Below are 19802 nucleotides of genomic sequence, written 5' to 3'. Positions count from 1 at the left end.
TTTATTGATAGTAGTAGAAGAGAGAATTACAACCCATTGGTCTGACCCAGCGCCATTCTCCCAGCATGAAAGCCCTCTTAACCTCATGAAGAGCTAGATCACCCAACACTATGATGTTCCACAGAGAAACCAACAACACTTACAAGATACAAAATTCCAGCCTCTGGATCTCTAAGATGAAGGATCCATATATAGATATTTGCAGGTGGGTGAGTTAGCTTCTGGGATTTTGATTGGTGTCATTTCTCTGATATTTCTTGGTTCCACTTGGAGATTTCATGATCTCTTACTCATCCCTAGGTGAATTCAGAGAGGCAAGTGGCAAATGGGCAGTTTCTAGAAGATTCTCTGGGTTTCCACCTAGCCAACTGCCTCTGCCATTTGTCTGGTCTCACTCATCGCACCCTACAGAAGTGCTTTTCAGTATGCATTGCACTTTCTGCATGTAGTGGGTGAGATGCATCGCACCCTTAGCAATGAGTGGTCTGTATGGTCTAGTTTTGACTAGTTCTAAGTAGTTTTTCAGGGAGAACTTCTGGGAGATGATGTAATCAGCTGACCTTGTTCCTTTAGCGTATGAAAAAAACACTTTTAGGGGCTTAGAAGCCCTTGGTTTATGGACATATGAGATTGGGGTTGCAGTGCCCAAATATGTCTATAACAATAGGCTTATTTCACCGCCATCTACTCAAAAACCTTCCATTTTGACTCATTCGTTCCCTGCACAACCTCGACAACATATGGTTGCTTAACCTCCTTGACCTCGACAAGGGGAAAATGAGGGGTCATCTTCCATCCTCCTCATAGTTCATCTATCTTCATGTGAAAGGAAGATATCAACATGACTACGTGAGCCAAATATTATGGTGTCCCTGAGTTGAGTTCACCCTTTAAGGACTCATTAGCTTCACTACCTCCACTGGACCTCTAACTTTGGATAAGCATGTGGAACCTATTTATTACCCTCCTCAGTGTGTTATATGCAAGATGACACACAATCCTTCTACCACGGCTACTCGGCATTACATTATTGTTGAAGATATTTCCTAGGCTCCTTGCGCCACGTCTGCCTTCGAGGTGTTGCAAAGTTGTCCACAACAGCACAAGGTATTGTTGTCTTCCATTGGTGAGGTTGACCTATCTGACTCTAGTCTCATCACTTTTAATGCTGACAAAGCCGCTCCTCACCTTTCCCATCAGATATCTTTTCAAATAATTTTGCATATTTTTCAAACAGAATATTCATCGCACTTTAGTGGATGAAGGCTCTTCCACGCGTGTCATGTTTGTATCCTTTTGGATAGCTCTTCGCTCTACAGTGCTCGCCATGTCTAACATGAGTCTCCAAGATTTTGACAGACACAACTTTCTACCTAAGGTGATTCTTCCAAATTTTTCCATTGAGTTAAGGGGGGAACTATATATGTTGATGTCAAATTTTTCGACACCACATTACATTAAAACCTACTCCTTGGTCATTGTTGGTTTTATGTGATGACCATAGTCATCTCATCTCTCTTCAGTTTACTTTTCTTTCCTCATGAAGGAAAATTTGTCATTATTGATCAGCTTTACTACTGCATGCCATCAGCCCAGATTTCCACTGTGGGGAACTCTGTTCCACTTTTGGGTGATCACCCTGTTCAACTTCAGAGTGTTGGCATGAGCTTTTTTAAAATCTCATCTCTTGTTGGAGCATTTCCCTAATTACCACCACCCGACATTCCTTCATCCTTGTCTAAAGCTCTTATGTATATGATCTCTTCGGATGCATGTGGACCACATTGACCTCCTAACCCTTGGGTGGTGTCACCTGATCTTATGGATGTTGATCAAGATTGTGAGCACCCTCTAATACCTATTGCGAAAGAGATTTCCTCTCGGCAGTCCTGTGAATCTCTACTAACACTAGTTATAAAATCCATCATAATATGGAATATGACCAAGATCCTTTGCCTACACGGATCATCACTCCACATATTCAAACAACTCCCTTGATGTCAAGTCTTATTCTCGACAAGTCATCTTAGAGGTCATGGATTCACCTACGGATCATCCTAGGGAGATTATGCCTCTTCATGCCTCTATTCGTCCCGAATTAGAAAAGGTAGAGATCGGCAATATAAATCTTGAATTGACCCAGAGGGAATCTCCTTGACCCTCCTTGGAGGTGCCACCCATGGACTGATTCAAGTATTGGGGTTATACTACAGACTTGCTAATGAATTTCCCACTTCCTTACCACCTGTTGATGGGTGTCTTATAGCCCCTTTATGTCTTGATCCTCCTTTATGTCCTTAGGTTAATTTTGAGAGTGTGACTATGTTAGAATGTCCTTGGCATGGTCAACATTTGTAGATTGGGATATTTTATTTCCTTTTCATGGCCCCATATTGGTGAGCCATATGATCCCCTCATCCTCCATGTGTTCACGTATAGAAACCCTTGGCATGTGCCTGACTGTGGGCAAACTTTAGCATGACTTATTGGATTGTTTTGTGCTTGTACATATTGTACATAGGAGTGTGATCCTTTATCTCCTTTTTTGGTTTGGTGCATGATGTGAGTATCTGTCATGCCTTATTTATGCCAAAAATCCAAAAAAATTATAAACTGAAAAATAAAAAAACACATGATCTGTTTTTACCTCCTCCATTTTTATTTCTTTCATTATGTGACTTAACCATGGGTCTAGTATTTCTAGATAGTTTTTATAGGATACGATGGTGTTTCTATTTGTGACATCAATTAGGCCTGAGGTATGCTTCCTCTTATTGGCATATAGGGGTAGGTCATATATCAGCATCACCAATGCATTATTGACCGATAGTGCCATATTTATCCCTTAGGTCTAACCCCATGAAGTTACGACTTTAGCCACTCTATTTTATGCATGTTGTCACTTGGCGGTAGATATTACCGATCATGGATACCCTAGTTAGCATCATTTTTGACGTATTGGTGTCCATGAAGTTAGTTTTACTCCTTTTCATAATTCCTCCTTCTGATCCACCATGACCTAGAATTGGAGCCACATGTCCTCTTCTTTGTCTCTTTCTTGGCTATACCCAAGGACGATTCCACCATTTTTATCCCTTGTGATTGCCACTTTTATTAGCCTAGTTCTACATGATGAGCCTTGGTTTCTCTCTTCCATCGTCATCATATCCTTGGCCTACCATCCTCTTTCACATGGTGTTTTACCCTTTCTTGGAGGAGCCACTATGATGAGTGGTCCTATTAGTAAACCTATTGTCCAAATTTTAATATGAGTAGTTCCACCATGAACAGAACCAGTTGCTATCCCTTATACCACTTGTTCCTCCAAGAGGACTTTTCTTTAAGATCTTTTTAGACTCCTTAATTTAGAAAATATTGTCGAATGAACTTGTATACTTCATGATCATTAATGAGCCTGAAGTGTTTCCTACCGAGTATAAGTTTAACACTTTTCTAGACTGGGATAGAATATTTATGAAAAAGGAATACCCTAGTCTACTGTGGCCAGGATGTCCCCCCTTGTATACTTTTATCTCTTTTTTGCGCTTGAGGGAAACTTTACAAAAAAGGAAGTTATAAAAAGAGCAGGGAGGGAACATATTTTTCCGTTATTCATCGAAATGGGAACGTCGGTTACATCGCCCTTGAACATGGCACCTATCTATTTCATTATCTCATAGTCGGGTTTTAGTTTTCCTAGGAGTCATATCATTTGTATGAGTCTCTTTACTCCTCTGATTGGTTACTCTTCTAGTCATATGGAGCATTCTTCGATGCCTCCTACATCGTTGCATGATATAACATGGTGCTCATTAGTCATTTTTCCAAGTGACTCTTCTGTCATGCCATTATGTGTTCAAGGGAAGGCTCAGCCTATGTTGGCCATTTGCAGTAGCTTGTTGACATTTTAGAGTCAACCATCCCTATGTCATTTGTAGTTCATCCTTTCATGACTTCATCCATTCATCACATCATCCTGGTTTGTTCTGTTTCGATTGATGGGGATACATTAAGCCCCTCCTTCAACAAATCATCTCATGTTGAATCTAGATCAAAATCCAAGATGTTGATCTAGGAACTAGTAGTACCTTGGAGCTTGCAAAACTTAGTGGTAGGCTTCCTCGTGATCAACAATGGGTTTACATTATTGGCTTCTCATTGGTCGATTTCACTGGTGTTTGACATAAGCTCATTTATTCACACTTAGTGGAATGTACTAGGTACCTTGGGGTCAATTTTCCTCATTGGTGGATTCCCTCAGTTTGTTATCTGTTTACCTCATTGGCTGGTAATCAGGTGGTTTCAACCATGTTCAACATCAACTCATCTATTCGCATAGTGTAGATTCATACCATTCGGATTATGTTGGAGACCCTAGGCCAAGGACATCTCACTCTTATATGGAATCCTTCCCAGGCTACATGGGAGTTGTGTATCATTTATGTACTTTAAGGACTATTTTCAAACACCTCTTTGTTTGTCATGTGTCCATAGTCCTACTAATGTATACTTTGACATAGATCCACACTTTTATTTTCTAGTGGCTATGCTTCATTTACTAAGTCACATGTGTCCACTTTGTATGTATTTCATTGCCATGTTCTAGCATTTCATGTCATGGATCCATAGTGTATGTTTTGGCGGCCATGTTCAGTATCTTCTTATGACTGAGCATGAGTATGCCTAACTCGAGGATGTTATTAGCACATATGAGACTTTAGCACTTGAGTTCCTTTGATCCAGCTTCGTAGTCTTGGCTCCTTCCTACCATTTTGAGCATCGAGTATTATTTTAATGCATTTCAGCCATTAGTTTCTCTTCTAACCTCATGCATTAGGGGTCATATGATATAACCCTATTTTCCACTCCATTATAGTGAGAGGAACCCAAGTTCAATTTAACTCATTTTTTTCGATAAAATGCATCCCTTTTCACCTTTTCTTTTACTTATGTGAGATTTATCCTATGTTAAAAGGGTGAAATTACATAACTAAGAAATTTCACATAATTATTTTTCCAAAATATTATAACTATGAGATAATATTTATTTTACAATTGAGATAATTGAGAAAAAACTCATAATTGTGAAAAAGGTTTCTAGATTTTGTCATTCCCAAGGATATCAACTTTACCCACTTGTGTATGAGTTGGCTAGGGGTCCATTATTGTAGAATTTTCCTAACTTCTCAAGTCTCTACATGTCTAGATACATTCTTCTAGAGGATAGAATGAGCCTTTACAATCTCACCAAGAGGAAAAAGGGTTAGATCTAGTATCCAAACTATAGTGTGAGAGCTCTATTGTATTGGGACAGGAGACCTCACTACAATATTGAGGAGAGCATCTCCTTTGATAGAAGGTATATTGATGTATCTTCACTTATATGGTTAATAAAAATCTATGTTCCCTCCCCGTATGTTAGTTTTGTAGTAATTTATATGTCTGATTTCTAGATTTTCTAAGATGGTGTTCTTTTATAGGATACCACTTATCGACTTTGTTTGGTTGTGTTTGTCTCCAGGCTTTGGATTAGGCGTAGATGAAAGAGATGACTTGATTAGAGTGCAAGGATTCTGCATGAGGCCCAAAACCCTTCACCAACCTGCAAGGAGGCAAGGTACTTTCTCATACTTTGTAGCATCATAAATTGCATTGAAATTGCATGCATGGCCATCTGGATTGGGGATTTTTATTAGATTGTCTTAGCCATTCTTTTTTCTTGTCTCATGATCTCAATTAGGCATGAGATCGTGGAGCAATAACTACTTGAATAATTAAATGCAACACTATAGGTGAAAAGAAGTAGCTATTGAATGTGGGTCTCAAAGTTGAGTTTTGTTGTTTGATTCTATTAATATAGGTATTTTCATTCTCAAATTTCCATAAATCCCTCATCTAAATCCCTAATTCCTTAGTTGTTATGCTATTGTTGCGCTAGTTCTCAAACATTGATAATTGCATTAAAAACCCTAGAATATATCTTTTCTTATGAGTCATGACAACTCCAAAAAAAATAAGAAAAAAGGAGAAGAAATAGTTAGGTTTGATTCCCAGTGCTTTGCCTTGATAAACTCATATCTTGCAATTAGGGTTGCATTTGAACAAACTAGCTACATCATATTTTGTGAGAAAATTTAGGGTTATAGTGTTCAACTGACCAAGGAATTTGAATTGAAATTCATTGGGCTAGATGTTAAGGTTGGCGAATTGATTTTTCTAGTGTCAGATGTTACAATTTCAATAGCTACAGAAATATCTCTACAAGGATAATAGTGGTTCGAGGGCATTCCTCTAGACATAGTCAACTACAAGGATTTATTAAAGCCAAAGTACAAAAGCAAGGAGTATGTAGCTATTGTGCCAAGAGAATAATTATTAGAACCCTACAACAAATTTCTTAAGGTAATATAGAGATACTTCACTTGTGAAGGCAGATTTGGGAGAATCTATAAGTATAATTTTAGGTTATTGATTCATTTCACATGAAAATTCCCTTTGAATATGCCTTTCTATTTGTTCAGAAGCCTTATTTATATGACATATAAGGTTCAAGGTAAGAAAATTAAAGTGGAGCCCAGTCTCTTTCATTTCTCTCTAAATAAATTGTTAGTGGTAGAATAACTAAGGAAGAGGAATCAATCACCACAAGCATTCATAGATTCATCCAAGTTTGAAACTGAGTGACTAACTAGCCCTTGGAGTTAAAATGATACACCATCATCTGTGGCAAGATATGTGCATTAACCATTTGAAATCTCAGTAAAAATTTCATCAACTTCAGTTGATCCATCATAAAATAAAAAGGACAAACTTCATTTTTCTCCCGAGGTAGTGAAAGTTCCCAAGAAGCCACTCACAAGAGCTACTACAAAGAAATTACTTATGGAACAAATGCCTAAACAACCAACTGAAGTTATAACTACCATACAAGAGGATTTTGTTCCAGATGATAAGGATAAGAAGATCTTAAAACTACAAGAACAACTAAAGAAGGCACACTTGTTCATTTCCAAACTACAACACGACAATATGGAGTTGAAGAAGGATACTTTAGAGAGGAGAATATTATTGAGTATTTGATTGTCTTGTCGTAAGTATAATAGGATTTACTTTAGTCATTCATTTTCCCTACAATAGAATAGGTTTATTTCTTGCAAAATAGATTAATATTTCATTCTTCCATTTATTCTCTACAAAATAGATTAGGGTTGCTTTTTTGCAAGATATATTATGATCTCTTTTTATCATTTACTTTCATGCAATTATATTATGGTTTCTTTCTAGTCATTTAATTCTCTGTAGTAGAATAGGTTACTTTTCAGTCATTTTTTTCCTACAAGTTAAACTATGAATGTTTACCAAATATTTCCCATAGCATAGTGGTCTTTATGCATCTTAATTCACTTCATTACATCAGATCAACAAAATAAGGACATATGGCATGCTATACACATAGTGCCGACACCTCTTAAGTTTGTTACAAACTCCAAATTGATAATTAAATTTGGTATCCTTAGGAGTTACAACATTCTTGTTATAATATTGGGTCTCATCAGAGTACATTTGGGTTATTTGGGGAGATAACAAACATTATGAGCATATTTTTGAACTTTGTGGTGTACTCCTACATGCTTTGCCCCTACTTTTTTCTAAAGTAGTGCCACTGGATCAACTAGTCCTCTTCATACCCAATAGGGTAATGCTGTGAATTTATGAGGGTTTTGAAGTCCTCTCACTTTGTCACTAGAGGTTGTCCCTCTAACCTCAAGGTATTTGTGTGTCTTTCCCACCAAGTTAGGGAAGGAGCCTCTAATTTTAACTAGACAAATGAAATCTTCTATTTTTCCTCAATTTGATGAATACTAAAATACTCTTCTAGTTGTTGCAACTAGTGATTTAACTTCAAAGGATTAATCTTGTCGTGTCACAACTTGATATCGACCTTCGCTTCCATTTTGAACAGGTATTGTGAATGATTCATGACTCTCGAACTAGTTTGATCTTTGTTGGGTCCCTTTTTCGACAAGTTCTCTATTTCTTCTTGTTCTCCTAATCCCCCCTCTAATTTTTCCTCTATATTAAAACCCCAATCTTCCGAAATATCATAATTTTATTCCTCAAGGCCTTCATCAGTAGATTTACATTACGATTTATATCATCATATTATTGTTACAACTATGAAAACCTCTCCTTTGTAGGATGACAAAGATTATTCATGGATTTATTGGCCATTATTAGGGTTTTATGAATTTTTCTCAAGTTGATCTAGATCCCCTACAAATCTCTATAATATACCCAAAGAAACTTGGCTCTCGAGAATGAGTTTTAGTATGAGAGAGATTGGATCCAAAGAAAGTACCTATGTGATGGACAAAGATAATCTTGCTACTAGTGTATGAGAGTGATACATGTAAAGTATATACACAGTGCACATCGAAGGTTAGTTGTGTGTGATGTAAATAAATAGTGCGTGACCGATAGTCAAAAGGTGTGATGAGAGAGTTACACTATGAATATAGCTTGAGAGATGGTACAACGAGATAGAACATAGGGTTGAAGTGCTGATAAAAATCCTATCCACATAGTTTGAGAGTAGAGGTCAATGTCAGAATGTGCACATGGAGAGTTATTATGCAGAACATAGCCATAAAACTTGGACAATGAGGAAAGAAATTTTAATGAAAGGTGATTACAGTGCAGATGTATTTTGTGCATGGATCTAAAATATACGTACATGTGTGCACATATTTATACTAGAAATAATTAAGTGTTTCAAATGGAGTAAAAAGGAAATGTGTTGATGTGTGAATGACAGTGCGATTTAATGGAGAAAAGTGTTGATATTAGTATGGTAGATAGCGTGTATTTTTTCTTAAAGTGCGCATTGATATAGAGGTAGAACACATGGCTAATGTATATGCATGTAACATAGCATGGAGTGCTCATATCAAGGTTTCATTACCAATATCGATGTTTGGATAGAGTATTTGAGTGTTGACATTGTTTTTCAAGGGTTTGTGATCAAAGTTTGATGCAACTTATGGAGATCATATCTTAGGATACTAACACATTTAAGTTATAGGGAATTATGTTATAATTTAGTTTTAATATATGTTGTTGATCCATAAAGCCTTATATTGATGTAACTAGGGTTTGATGTTTGAGAGAACTGAGATAGATTATGTCATATATGTATGTTGGTGTATGTACTAGGTAGATTTGTTTAGTGAGGGGAAAGTGATTGTTCTATTGTCGTTGATGTAAGAGAGAAATGCCATGCATTACTGCTATTGATTTTGTCATGATGTGTTGTTTTAAGGGATGATTTTTTTTTTTGATTCAGAGTGTTAAGGTGCTAAGGTTTGAGCATACTTGACTGTATGAGAAGAGTTGTATTTAGTTGTTGAGAAACTAGGGTTTGAGCATATTTATTTGTATTTGGCTGATGCATTAAGGATTGAGTTTGGTTTGATGATCTGATGTGTTGGTTGAGTTTTTTGCTAAGAGGTTTGATAGCATATTGATTTTTGGGTTGTAGAGGTGTTTGTAGTCAATTGATGTGCATAGAGTCTTAAGTGGGTCCATTCTGAAAATGCAATGTGTTATGAAACCAGCTCAAGAAAAGATAGAAAAGATAGATCAACGCCTTAGAATTCAGCCTCTTCGAGGGGGAAACCTCCTTTACATTACATAAATGAACAATTCTTGGATGATTCAAATGACAAAACCTCCTTTCTATATATAGGAGTCTAAGGAGTCACAATATAATCCAGTCGACCTAACAATAATAATATAAAGCCACAAAAATAACAATAGAGGGATTCTATGGGGCACAGTAATAACAATATGGGGGCAATAGGGGCACAACAATATTAATAAGGGGTATAACTACAATAGTAATGGGGTAATCACTAGTATTATAGGGACCCAACATGCCCCTCTCCTTCAAAAAAGTGTTGTCCTCAACGCTTGAGTAGTTCTGGATACTTCTGCATAAAATTCTCATCCTCCCATGTGGAATCTTCAGCGGATAAGTTCTTCCACTTGATAAGATACTCTGAAATTGATCGATTTCGTAGCTGTCGAGTTCTTGTTTCTGTGACTGCTTCCGGTTCCAATATAATTTTTTCTTCCTCATCAAGTTCTGGCAATATTGTTTGAACTGGGAGCTTGTCGCCTATAACCTTCTTTAAACATGAAACATGGAAAATTGGGTGCAATCGAGAAGCTACAGGAAGCTCCAATTTGTATGCCATAGTACCAATCTTTTGCAACACCTTGTACGGACCATAATACTTTGGTGATAATTTATTATCCTTCTTAGCTTGCTTGAGGGACATTTGCTTATATGGTTGTAGCCGTAGGAATACCCAATCACCTACATCAAAACTTCTTTCACTGTGATGTTGATTTGCCTGTTGTTTCATTCTATTCTGTGCCAACATGAGGTTATCCTTTAAGAGTTGGAGGACTTGTTGTTGATGTTCAATGTGATGTTCCACTGCCTGAACCTTAGAATTTTCTCTTAAATATGATGTGATGGATGGTGGTTGATACCCATAAAGTGCCATAAATGGGGTCATTTTTGTTGTTGTATGGAAGGAAGTGTTATACCACCATTCAGCCAGAGGCAACCATTTGACCCATTGTGTCTGTTTATCAGATACAAAGCAACGAAGATATCCTTCCAAGCATTTGTTTACTATCTCAGTTTGCCCATCAGATTGAGGATGATAAGATGAGCTATGAGCTAACTGAGTACCAAGACAAGAAAATAATTATGTCCAAAAATTTCCAGTGAAAATGGGATCTCTGTCACTTACAATAATCTTTGGGTTTCCATGTAGCTTTTGAATTGTTTCCATAAATGCAGTAGAAACTGTACTGGCTTTAAATGGATGTGATAATGCACAAAAGTGTTCATACTTGGTAAGTCTGTCAACTACCACCATGATGACACTCTTTCCCTCATACTTGGGTAAACCTATGATAAAATCCATTGAAACCTCCTCCCAACGTTGGCTTGGAATGGATAAAGGTTGTAATAGACCCAGTGTCTTAATTGTTTCAACTTTATTTTGTTGGCAAACCAAACATTCTGCCACAAACTTTTGAATATCTGATTTAAGGCCATCCCAAAAAAATTCCTTCTTAACCCTGTGGTAAGTTTTTAAAAATCTTGAGTGCCCTCCTAAGGGAGAAGTGTGCAATTCCATAAGAATCTTTTGTTTTAGCTGGGAATTCTTACAGAGGTATAAGCGATCTTTGTACCATAACAAATAATTTTGCCAGCTAAATGTATCAGACGTACTGGAATCTTGTTGTAACTTTCGAATAAGTGCCCACACTTCTTCGTTATTCTTCCATTCCTCCCTAGCTTCGTTTATCCAATCTGGTTGGATAATAGAAATGGAGCACAACAATGCTTCCACATCCTCATCCTTTCTTGAGAGTGCATCTGCCACCACATTTTGCTTCCCTTTTTTGTAGATGATTTCAAAGTCATAACCCAACATCTTTGTGACCCACTTTTGTTGCTCTTCAGAGGATAATCTTTTTTCTAAAAAGTATTTAAGGCTATCATGATCTGTTTTTACCTTGAAGTGTCTTCCCATTAGGTAGGGTCGCCATTTCTTAAGTGCATGGAGTATTGCCAACATTTCCTTCTCATAAATAGCTTTGCTTAAAAACTTTCCCTTGATTGGATGACTTTCAAAAGAAATGGGTCTTTCATCTTGCATTAGAACAACACCAATTCCATTTCCTGAAGCATCACATTCCATAATAAAGGTTTTTGTGAAGTCCAGTGTAGCTAAGACCGGTGCTTGGCACATTGCCTCTTTAAGATGTTCAAAGGCCTTTGTTGCTTCCGGAGTCCATGAAAATGCATCTTTCTTCAATAATGTTGTTAGAGGTGCTGCTATTCTCCCATAATTCTTAACAAACTTGCGATAATACCCTGTCAACCCGAGAAATCCTCGCAGATGCTTTATGGATGTGGGGATTTTCCATTCCTTAATGGCTTTAATTTTGCTAGGGTCTACCTTAACTCCTCCATGAGATACAATATGACCCAGATATTCCACCTCCTGGACTCCAAAGAAACATTTGGATCTTTTTGCATATAATTGTTTCTCCTCCAATAGTTGTAGCACCCTGTCAACATGTTCAACATGATCCTTCCAAGACTTGTTTTAGATTAGTATATCATCAAAAAATACTAACACAAATTTTCTAAGGAATGGTTTGAAAATTGAATTCATCAAACCTTGAAATGTTGAAGGTGCATTGGTAAGGCCAAAAGGCATGACCAAAAATTCATAATGACCCTCATGAGTTCTAAATGTTGTTTTCAGAATGTCTTCAATCTTCATTCTGATTTGATGATATCCTGAACGAAGATCCAACTTGGTGAAGTAAAATGATCCATGCAATTCATCCAGTAATTCATCAATGACAGTAATGGGGAACTTATCTTTAATAGTGAGCTTGTTGAGCTCCCTATAATCCGAACACATGCGCCATGATCCATCCTTCTTGTGCACCAATACTACTGGAGCAGAGAAAGAACTTTGACTCAGTTGAATTATACCAGCCTCTAGCATTTCTGCAACCATACGTTTAATTTCACTCTTTTGGACATAGGGATATCTGTACGGCCTGATGTTTGGAGGAACACTTCCTGGAATCAGATGAATAGCATGATAATGATCAAGAATAGGTGGGAGACCTTTGGGAGTCTCAAATACCTTGGAATGATTGTCTAGGACTTTTTGGAGATCTGGAGAAATAGATGATTCTGATGTGGAAACATCTAGCGAACATAATTGTGCAATTACACCTCTTTGCTCCTTTTTTAGAAGTTTTGTCATACCATTAGAGTTGATTATCTTTCCTGGTTTCCCTGCAATACCCCTTAATTCAACTTCCTTTCCTTCCGTAGAAAATTTGATGAAAAGTTCTTGAAAATTAAAAGCTGTTGTACCCAAGGATTGTAGCAATTAGACTCCTAGTACAACATCAACACCTCCCATTGGAATGGAAAGCAGTGGGCTAGTCAATACATATTCTCCCATGGATAGCTTGATATTATGGCACTTTCCAGAGCAATTTATTGTTCCTCCATTTGCAATCATCACTTGACACTCTGGTGCTGGATATAGGAAGCAATTCAATTCTTTTTCTACCTTACAATGAATAAAATTGTGGGTGCTTCCTGAATCAATCAACACTATTACCTTTTTCTTCTTGATTTGTCCTTCTATCTTGATGGTTTGAGGAGTGGTAATTCCCGCCAATGCATTACAAGATATGGTTGGATTTATTTGTTCTTCATCTAGGCTTTGTTCCTGGAGTATATCCTCTTCTTTTGACCTTTCTTGCTCCTTTTCTTCTTCCTCTTCACAATCTATGTAGAATAATTTCTTCTCAGCACACTTATGACCTTTAGTGTATTTGCTATCACAACTGTAACAAAGCCCTTTTGCTCTTTTTTCTTCCAATTGTTGTGGTGTCAACCTTATAGGTTGTGGAAGACTAGGGGCAACAACACTTCCATCTTTATAGTTGTGAGTGGTATGCTTCCTGGTTGCCATAATTTTGCTTTCCATTTTTCTTGCTAACCTGAATGCCTTCTCTAATGAATCAAGTTCCCAAAGGCGAACATCATGTTGGATATTATCCTTTAAAGACCCTATGAACACATCAATCCTATGCTCCTCTGGAATATCTTTTACCCTTATGTTCAGTTTTTGGAACTCCTCAATGTGCTCCATTATTGAACCCTTTTGTTTGAGACTTATCAATTGGCTAAAAAAAGTGTTGCTTTTTGTATCCTCATAATGTGCTATCAATTCTTCCGTAAAAATTGCCCAAGTGATAAATTTTTTACGAGAGCAAAGCCATTGATACCATACAAACTGATTTGGTTCCAAATATAAAGTTGCCATACATACCTTTTGTGTGTTTTGCACATTATTGAGATCGAAGAATTGCTCCATCTGTAATATCCATGTGGCGGGATCCTTGCCATCAAACTTCCTCATATCGATTTTTGGAATATGGTGAGTCTTCGATCCAACATTAGAGTCTATGGAATCATGATTAACATTTCTTTTGTTCTCATCATGAGTTTCCTTTAGCACCCTTTCACCCTTAGTGATCATTTCTTGTAGCAACTTATTCATATTTATCTTCAATTCTTCCATCTTATCATCCATGCCATCAATTTTAGCTTCTACGCATTTCTTTAAACAATCCATCTTAGCTTCTACACCTTCCTTTAAACCATCCATCTTAGCTTCTACATCTTTCCTTAAACCATCCCTCTTAGATTCTGTTGCTTTTTGTGCAAGTGACACTTGTTTCACTTGTTGTTGTAATTTTGATATATCATTAGCATTTCTTCTTCTTCTTCATGAGTCATGCTAGAGCTTTCAGGTTCCTTACTAGGTGTTTGCATTTTCTTTCCTCGGGGCATCAGTTACCGATAATAATTCTCTATTATGCCCTTTGAATTTTTTCAAAATAAATTTTCAAACCAAGCTTAAGCAAAAATTTAAGAAAATCTACACACCTTTTTTCACTTTGTAGGAGCTCGATATTGGCTCTGATGTATCTCTGTACTTTCCAATCATCTAGTTCTGAATTTGTGACCTGCAGTAGCCCTTTGTGTCCTCTTTCCAATGCCACAAGTCTGACCCAAATTGGATTCTCCAAGGAAGAGTTATGCGAAATCTCCCACAGTGACTTGATTATAGACTAGTTCAGTAGAGCGAACTTGTACGACGTGCCACGAGTCACTGTTTTGACCTTTGGATCTGAAAAATGCATACAAGAAACTACAGTCCGTCCTCTTTCTGTACCTTCTTACGAAATTTCAATCCAATGCCCAGAGAGAAAGTTATGACGATTTTCCCCAGGTCACCTGTTTGGAATGTAATTCAGGAGTCTGCAAAAAGACCAAATTCCTCAGATCATATCTCCGCAAATATAGCGCAAAAATCTCTGAAATTTGGACCCGAGGTTCAGTGCGATTTCTTCTCAAATGGGTTTTTTTTGCAACTTCTGAAACGTCGCAGAAAAAAGTTATAGCGAAAATGCCACGATGACCTGTTTGGAGCAGCGAAACCCTAGAATCCAAAGCTCTGATACCAAATGTTATGAAACCAGCTCAAGAAAAGATAGAGAAGATAGATCAACGCCTTAGAATTCAGCCTCTTCGAGGGGGCAACCTCCTTTACATTACATAAATGAACAATTCTTGGATGATTCAAATGATAAAACCTCCTTTCTATATATAGGAGTCTAAGGAGTCACAATATAATCCAGCCGACCTAACAATAATAATATAAAGCCACAAAAATAACAATAGAGGGATTCTATGGGGCACAGTAATAACAATATGGGGGCAATAGGGGCACAACAATATTAATAAGGGGTATAACTACAATAGTAATGGGGTAATCACTAGTATTATAGGGACCCAACACAATGAAACATGGACCATGCTTTGTTTAAGTTGGATGTGTGGATCCGATGTGAAAATTGTGAAATGAGGTCCACATGAGCTTGAAGGATGCGGCCTTTAGTGATGCAAGTGATGGCTTGCAAATTTAGGGTTTTCACGACATCCTTCAGGTAGTGGCCTGAGAACTTGGGAGTAGGGGCTTCCTTCCAATGGTGGCTAGAAGGACTTGGGTATTAGGGCATCCAACAGGTGGTTACCTACAAAGCTATGGGAGTGGTGACTTCTATAAAATGGTGGTTTGTAGAGTTCAGGAAGTGGTGGATTCTGACAGGTAATGGAGCAGGTTTTCCTCGCATGATTGGAAAGTTGTTGTTCGAACACTAGTGGTGGCTAGTGATATGAATATGTAAACAAAGATTTTGATTAGTTATAAGAAGAAGAAGCAGGGCAAACTTGAATGATGGTTTTTCTCTAATAATGGTTTCCACATTTATATTTTGTTCTCATGTGATGATGGTTATATGCTATTGCTTTGATGTGTTGTTGACCACCATTGTTCATATGTTCATGGACTTTGTTAATATGTTTCTTATGGTATGTGTTAAGATCCGCTGATATAATATGCTACTAATTAAGTGAGGATTCAGTGGTTTGTAAAGAGTAGGCAAAAACTAGTAAAAGTTATCCATGTGGCACAATACTAATTCACCCACCCACTCTCAGTGTTGTCAACCTTCCAACATATGAGGATGCTGGTGTGGGATTGTTTAAGAGCTCATAATTAATGAAAGATTTTCCAATACCCTTTCTTGTTGATCCAACTACTACTATTTCTCCCATGTATATGATCTCTTCCATCACGAGTAGATTCCATCAATCCAATGACCCTTGGGTGGTGCCATCTCCTTTGAACGTAGAATTGTATGGTGATAATATGTTTCTTATAATGGAGGATATTTCCTCTTTGGTGGTCTCATCAACACCTCCTAATAATGTTGCTTTGGCCATATTGGTCATCACTACGCATATTTCACATGACTCCCTCGATGTCAATTTCCCTTCACAATCTGCCATCTTAAGGTTGTGCATTCAATTAATAATATAAGGGATGATGTGCATCATGATGTGTCTATTGCCCCTAATTTGGAAATGGTGAAGCTTGGAAAAATAAATCTTGAATCAAGCTAGTGGCATTTCCTAGATCAGCCAATGAAGTACCATGCTTCGACCAAATCAAGTCTTAGATTTCTAGTATCGAGCTTTCCTCTAAGCTACCCAATCCAAACCCCCACATTGGTGAGTGTCTTATACTATCCATTATGTATTGATATCCATCGCCACTAGCTCATGAGACCACTTACATCCTCAGGTCAATCCTGATAACGATATGATTATAGGTTTTTGTTGGAATCATCAACTTTTAGGAATGTGCCAATTCAACTCTATGTGGCATGGCCCCAGTGTTGTGTTCTATATGACGTTGAAAATAGCTCATGACTTCATACACATCCATAGGAATCCTTCACTTATGCTCAACAGTGGGCATTACATAACAAAACCTATTACACTAAGTTGTGCCTTGTACATATGTATTTTAGTTTTGGCTTAGTGTGAGATGTGAGCACTTTTTATTTTTGAGTGTGGGTTACTTTGGTTGAAAACTTATCATGCTTAGTGCTTGATTTTCGTTTTTCAATCACATACTCTCAACTTGTCATAAGCACACCTATAGTGACATAAGTCTTTTGTATGAAAAAATACAAAATATATTCCATGGTTTAATATTGATAACATTGTAATATTTGTCACATCAATCAGCCCATAATATAGCATTGTAATATTTTAAAATACTATAATATTTTATAAAAAAATAAAATATAACAATATTAAATGAATATAAATTAAATAATAATTATTCATAAATCATTTTATATAAAAATAATAGTATAAAAATGAAATAAAGTCAATTATTAAAATATTTTTATTTTTATTTTAATCAACGCATATGATATATTGCATGACATTGTTAAAATAATCCTAATAAATTTAACAAATTTAAAATTAAAAGAATTCTATTCCAATAATATAAAATGAAAATATTCTCTTATCATAAAGCTTATAACTACATGAATAACATAAAATGAATATGGGATAAATCTTTATAATAACCCTTGAAAAAGTAATAACATAACAAAAGTAATAACCTAACAAGAATGGTTTATCGAACTATTTTACTTTTAGATCTATTTAGTTATATATTCATTTAATATTCTTTATTCAGTTGAGTTTACTGATTTTGATGACATATATATTCAAAAATTAGAATAATTAACCTACTGGTCAATATCCCAAAATTAACCAATATACTAAAAACTTAATAAATATCTGGACATCCAAAGCCGTATGTCTGTATCAATAAGGACAACATATTCAGTTTTTCTTTACATGGTACCCGGGGCGTAGACACACAAAGTTGTAGGGTGATACTAGTTATCCAAACATCGATATTGACTACCAGCCAGGCACAGGATTAACTCAATGGTCTAAATATTAACAGTTGACATCGATATTGACTACCAGCCAGGCACAGGATTAACTCAATGGTCTAAATATTAACAGTTGCCAAAGCAGAGTCTAGTGTAGTGAACGAACAATCTTGACATTGATACTCGTATACATCATCAAATTCCTTTATAGGGTTAACAGGCAACTATGCGCCCACCAATATGATAACGTGAAGATAACGACCATCTTCAGTAAAAAAATTCTGCCAATTGGTAGCCTGCAACACCAACTATTAAAAGCAAAGTCTACAACTAAATCGAACCTCCCCAACTGCTTCCAGACACACTTTCAATTCTCACTATATTCAGATGCCAACAAAATTTTCCGGAGCTGTGAAGAGAAACTCTGTATTTCTCTTATAAATTCTGCAATTCAATCCTGGTCTTTCAAACCCAGTCCTTCCTTCTCAAACACGCCAACGACTGCGGGATCAACTCTCGATAAAATCCAAAGAATCTCTGGATCTGCCGGTTCGAGTAACATTACAGAGGCTCTTTGCCTGGTTCTAAACATGACAGAGGTTTGGAATATGGTGGCCTCTTTCATTTAATTAGAATTTTTGTTCATTTGGGATTTGAATTTTGAATTTCAGATTTAGATTCATGATTTACTAAATTTTGTGTTTTACAAAATATTTCATAAGAATACAATTTTCAATTGAGCCGCTAGTTAGATTTATATAATTAGAATTTCTTTTTCACTTCAATTATGAGATTTAGATTTTAAATTTGAATTTTACAATTTACATAATACTTCGTCACATGAAAATCTTCCATCCAGCGAAGAATTTCAATTTCACAATTTACCTAATACTTCTTCACATGAAAATCTTCCAGCCAGCTGGTTGTTAAATCTAATTCGTTATCCATGACTGTTTAATTGCAGGAAAAGGATAAGATTTCGACATTTGCCATGAAAGCCCATATGGATTGCGAGGGATGCCGTGAAAAAATGCGGAAATCGCTGTTAAAAATAGACGGTGAGAGATTACATAAATTTCTTCGGATATTACAATGTTGGTCATACTCAGTCATTCAATAGTGTGTAATTTTTTATTAATGGAATGCAGGACTGTATGGGTTCACCATAGATTCCAAACAAAACAAGATTACAGTAAATGCAAAAACCACCACGGATTCCCAGAAGGTTATTGAGCGGTTGTCCCGCATGACAGGCAGGCGAGTTCAACTGTGGAAATTAGAAGAGAAAAAATCACAGGAAAATGATGAGGCTTCGAAACAAGAAAAGGTGGAGGAGAACCCGCACGAATTTCCCAACAATTCCAACTTCTTTAGCGAAGAGGATCAATCCTGCTCCGTAATGTGACTCGTGTATATCATTATTACAAAAGGCTGTGTCTATGGGTGATTCATTGAATTGTGCAGAATTTAACAAATGTAAAGGATTGACTTTGATCATGTCTTGTGTCGAATGTAAAGTTGTGGAATGTAAAGTTCAAAAAAGGGAGAAGTTTAGTTTTGTAAAATCTAATTTCCTTGTAATCAAGATTTAACCCAACTACATTTTCTTCTCACTAAACAAAATGCAACTCAAGCATTAAAGTATTTGTATACTGTGATATAGGCAAAGTACACTCTCAAAACAAGGCAAGATGGGGCCTTTACCCAACGTTGAAGTGTGTGGATTCAACACTATCTCATCCAAAGCATTCTATAAATTTTGACTATTTTTTTGATATCAAACTTAGAACTTGTTTTTATTTTTCAATGGATTTGAATGCACATTGAATTGGGATTAACTTAGTGAG

General features: G+C 36.6%; 1 protein-coding gene across 1 annotated transcript; it reads left to right on the top strand.

The window, feature by feature from the left end:
• Positions 1 to 18413: 18413 nt before the first annotated feature.
• Positions 18414 to 19492, top strand: LOC149159935 (copper transport protein ATX1-like). Its single transcript, XM_089435522.1, has 3 exons — positions 18414 to 18554; positions 18920 to 19013; positions 19104 to 19492. The coding sequence occupies exons 1-3, from the start codon at positions 18546 to 18548 to the stop codon at positions 19358 to 19360; spliced, it is 360 nt and encodes a 119-aa protein (XP_089291648.1). The 5' UTR covers positions 18414 to 18545; the 3' UTR covers positions 19361 to 19492.
• Positions 19493 to 19802: the final 310 nt, after the last annotated feature.

This window comes from Pinus tabuliformis, chromosome 5_2 (assembly GCF_031772625.1).
Source record: "Pinus tabuliformis cultivar Carrire ecotype Pingquan chromosome 5_2, CPIR1, whole genome shotgun sequence".
NCBI lineage: Eukaryota > Viridiplantae > Streptophyta > Pinopsida > Pinales > Pinaceae > Pinus > Pinus tabuliformis.
Note: the sequence above shows the minus strand (reverse complement) of the source record. Positions and strands in the feature narration are given on the sequence as shown.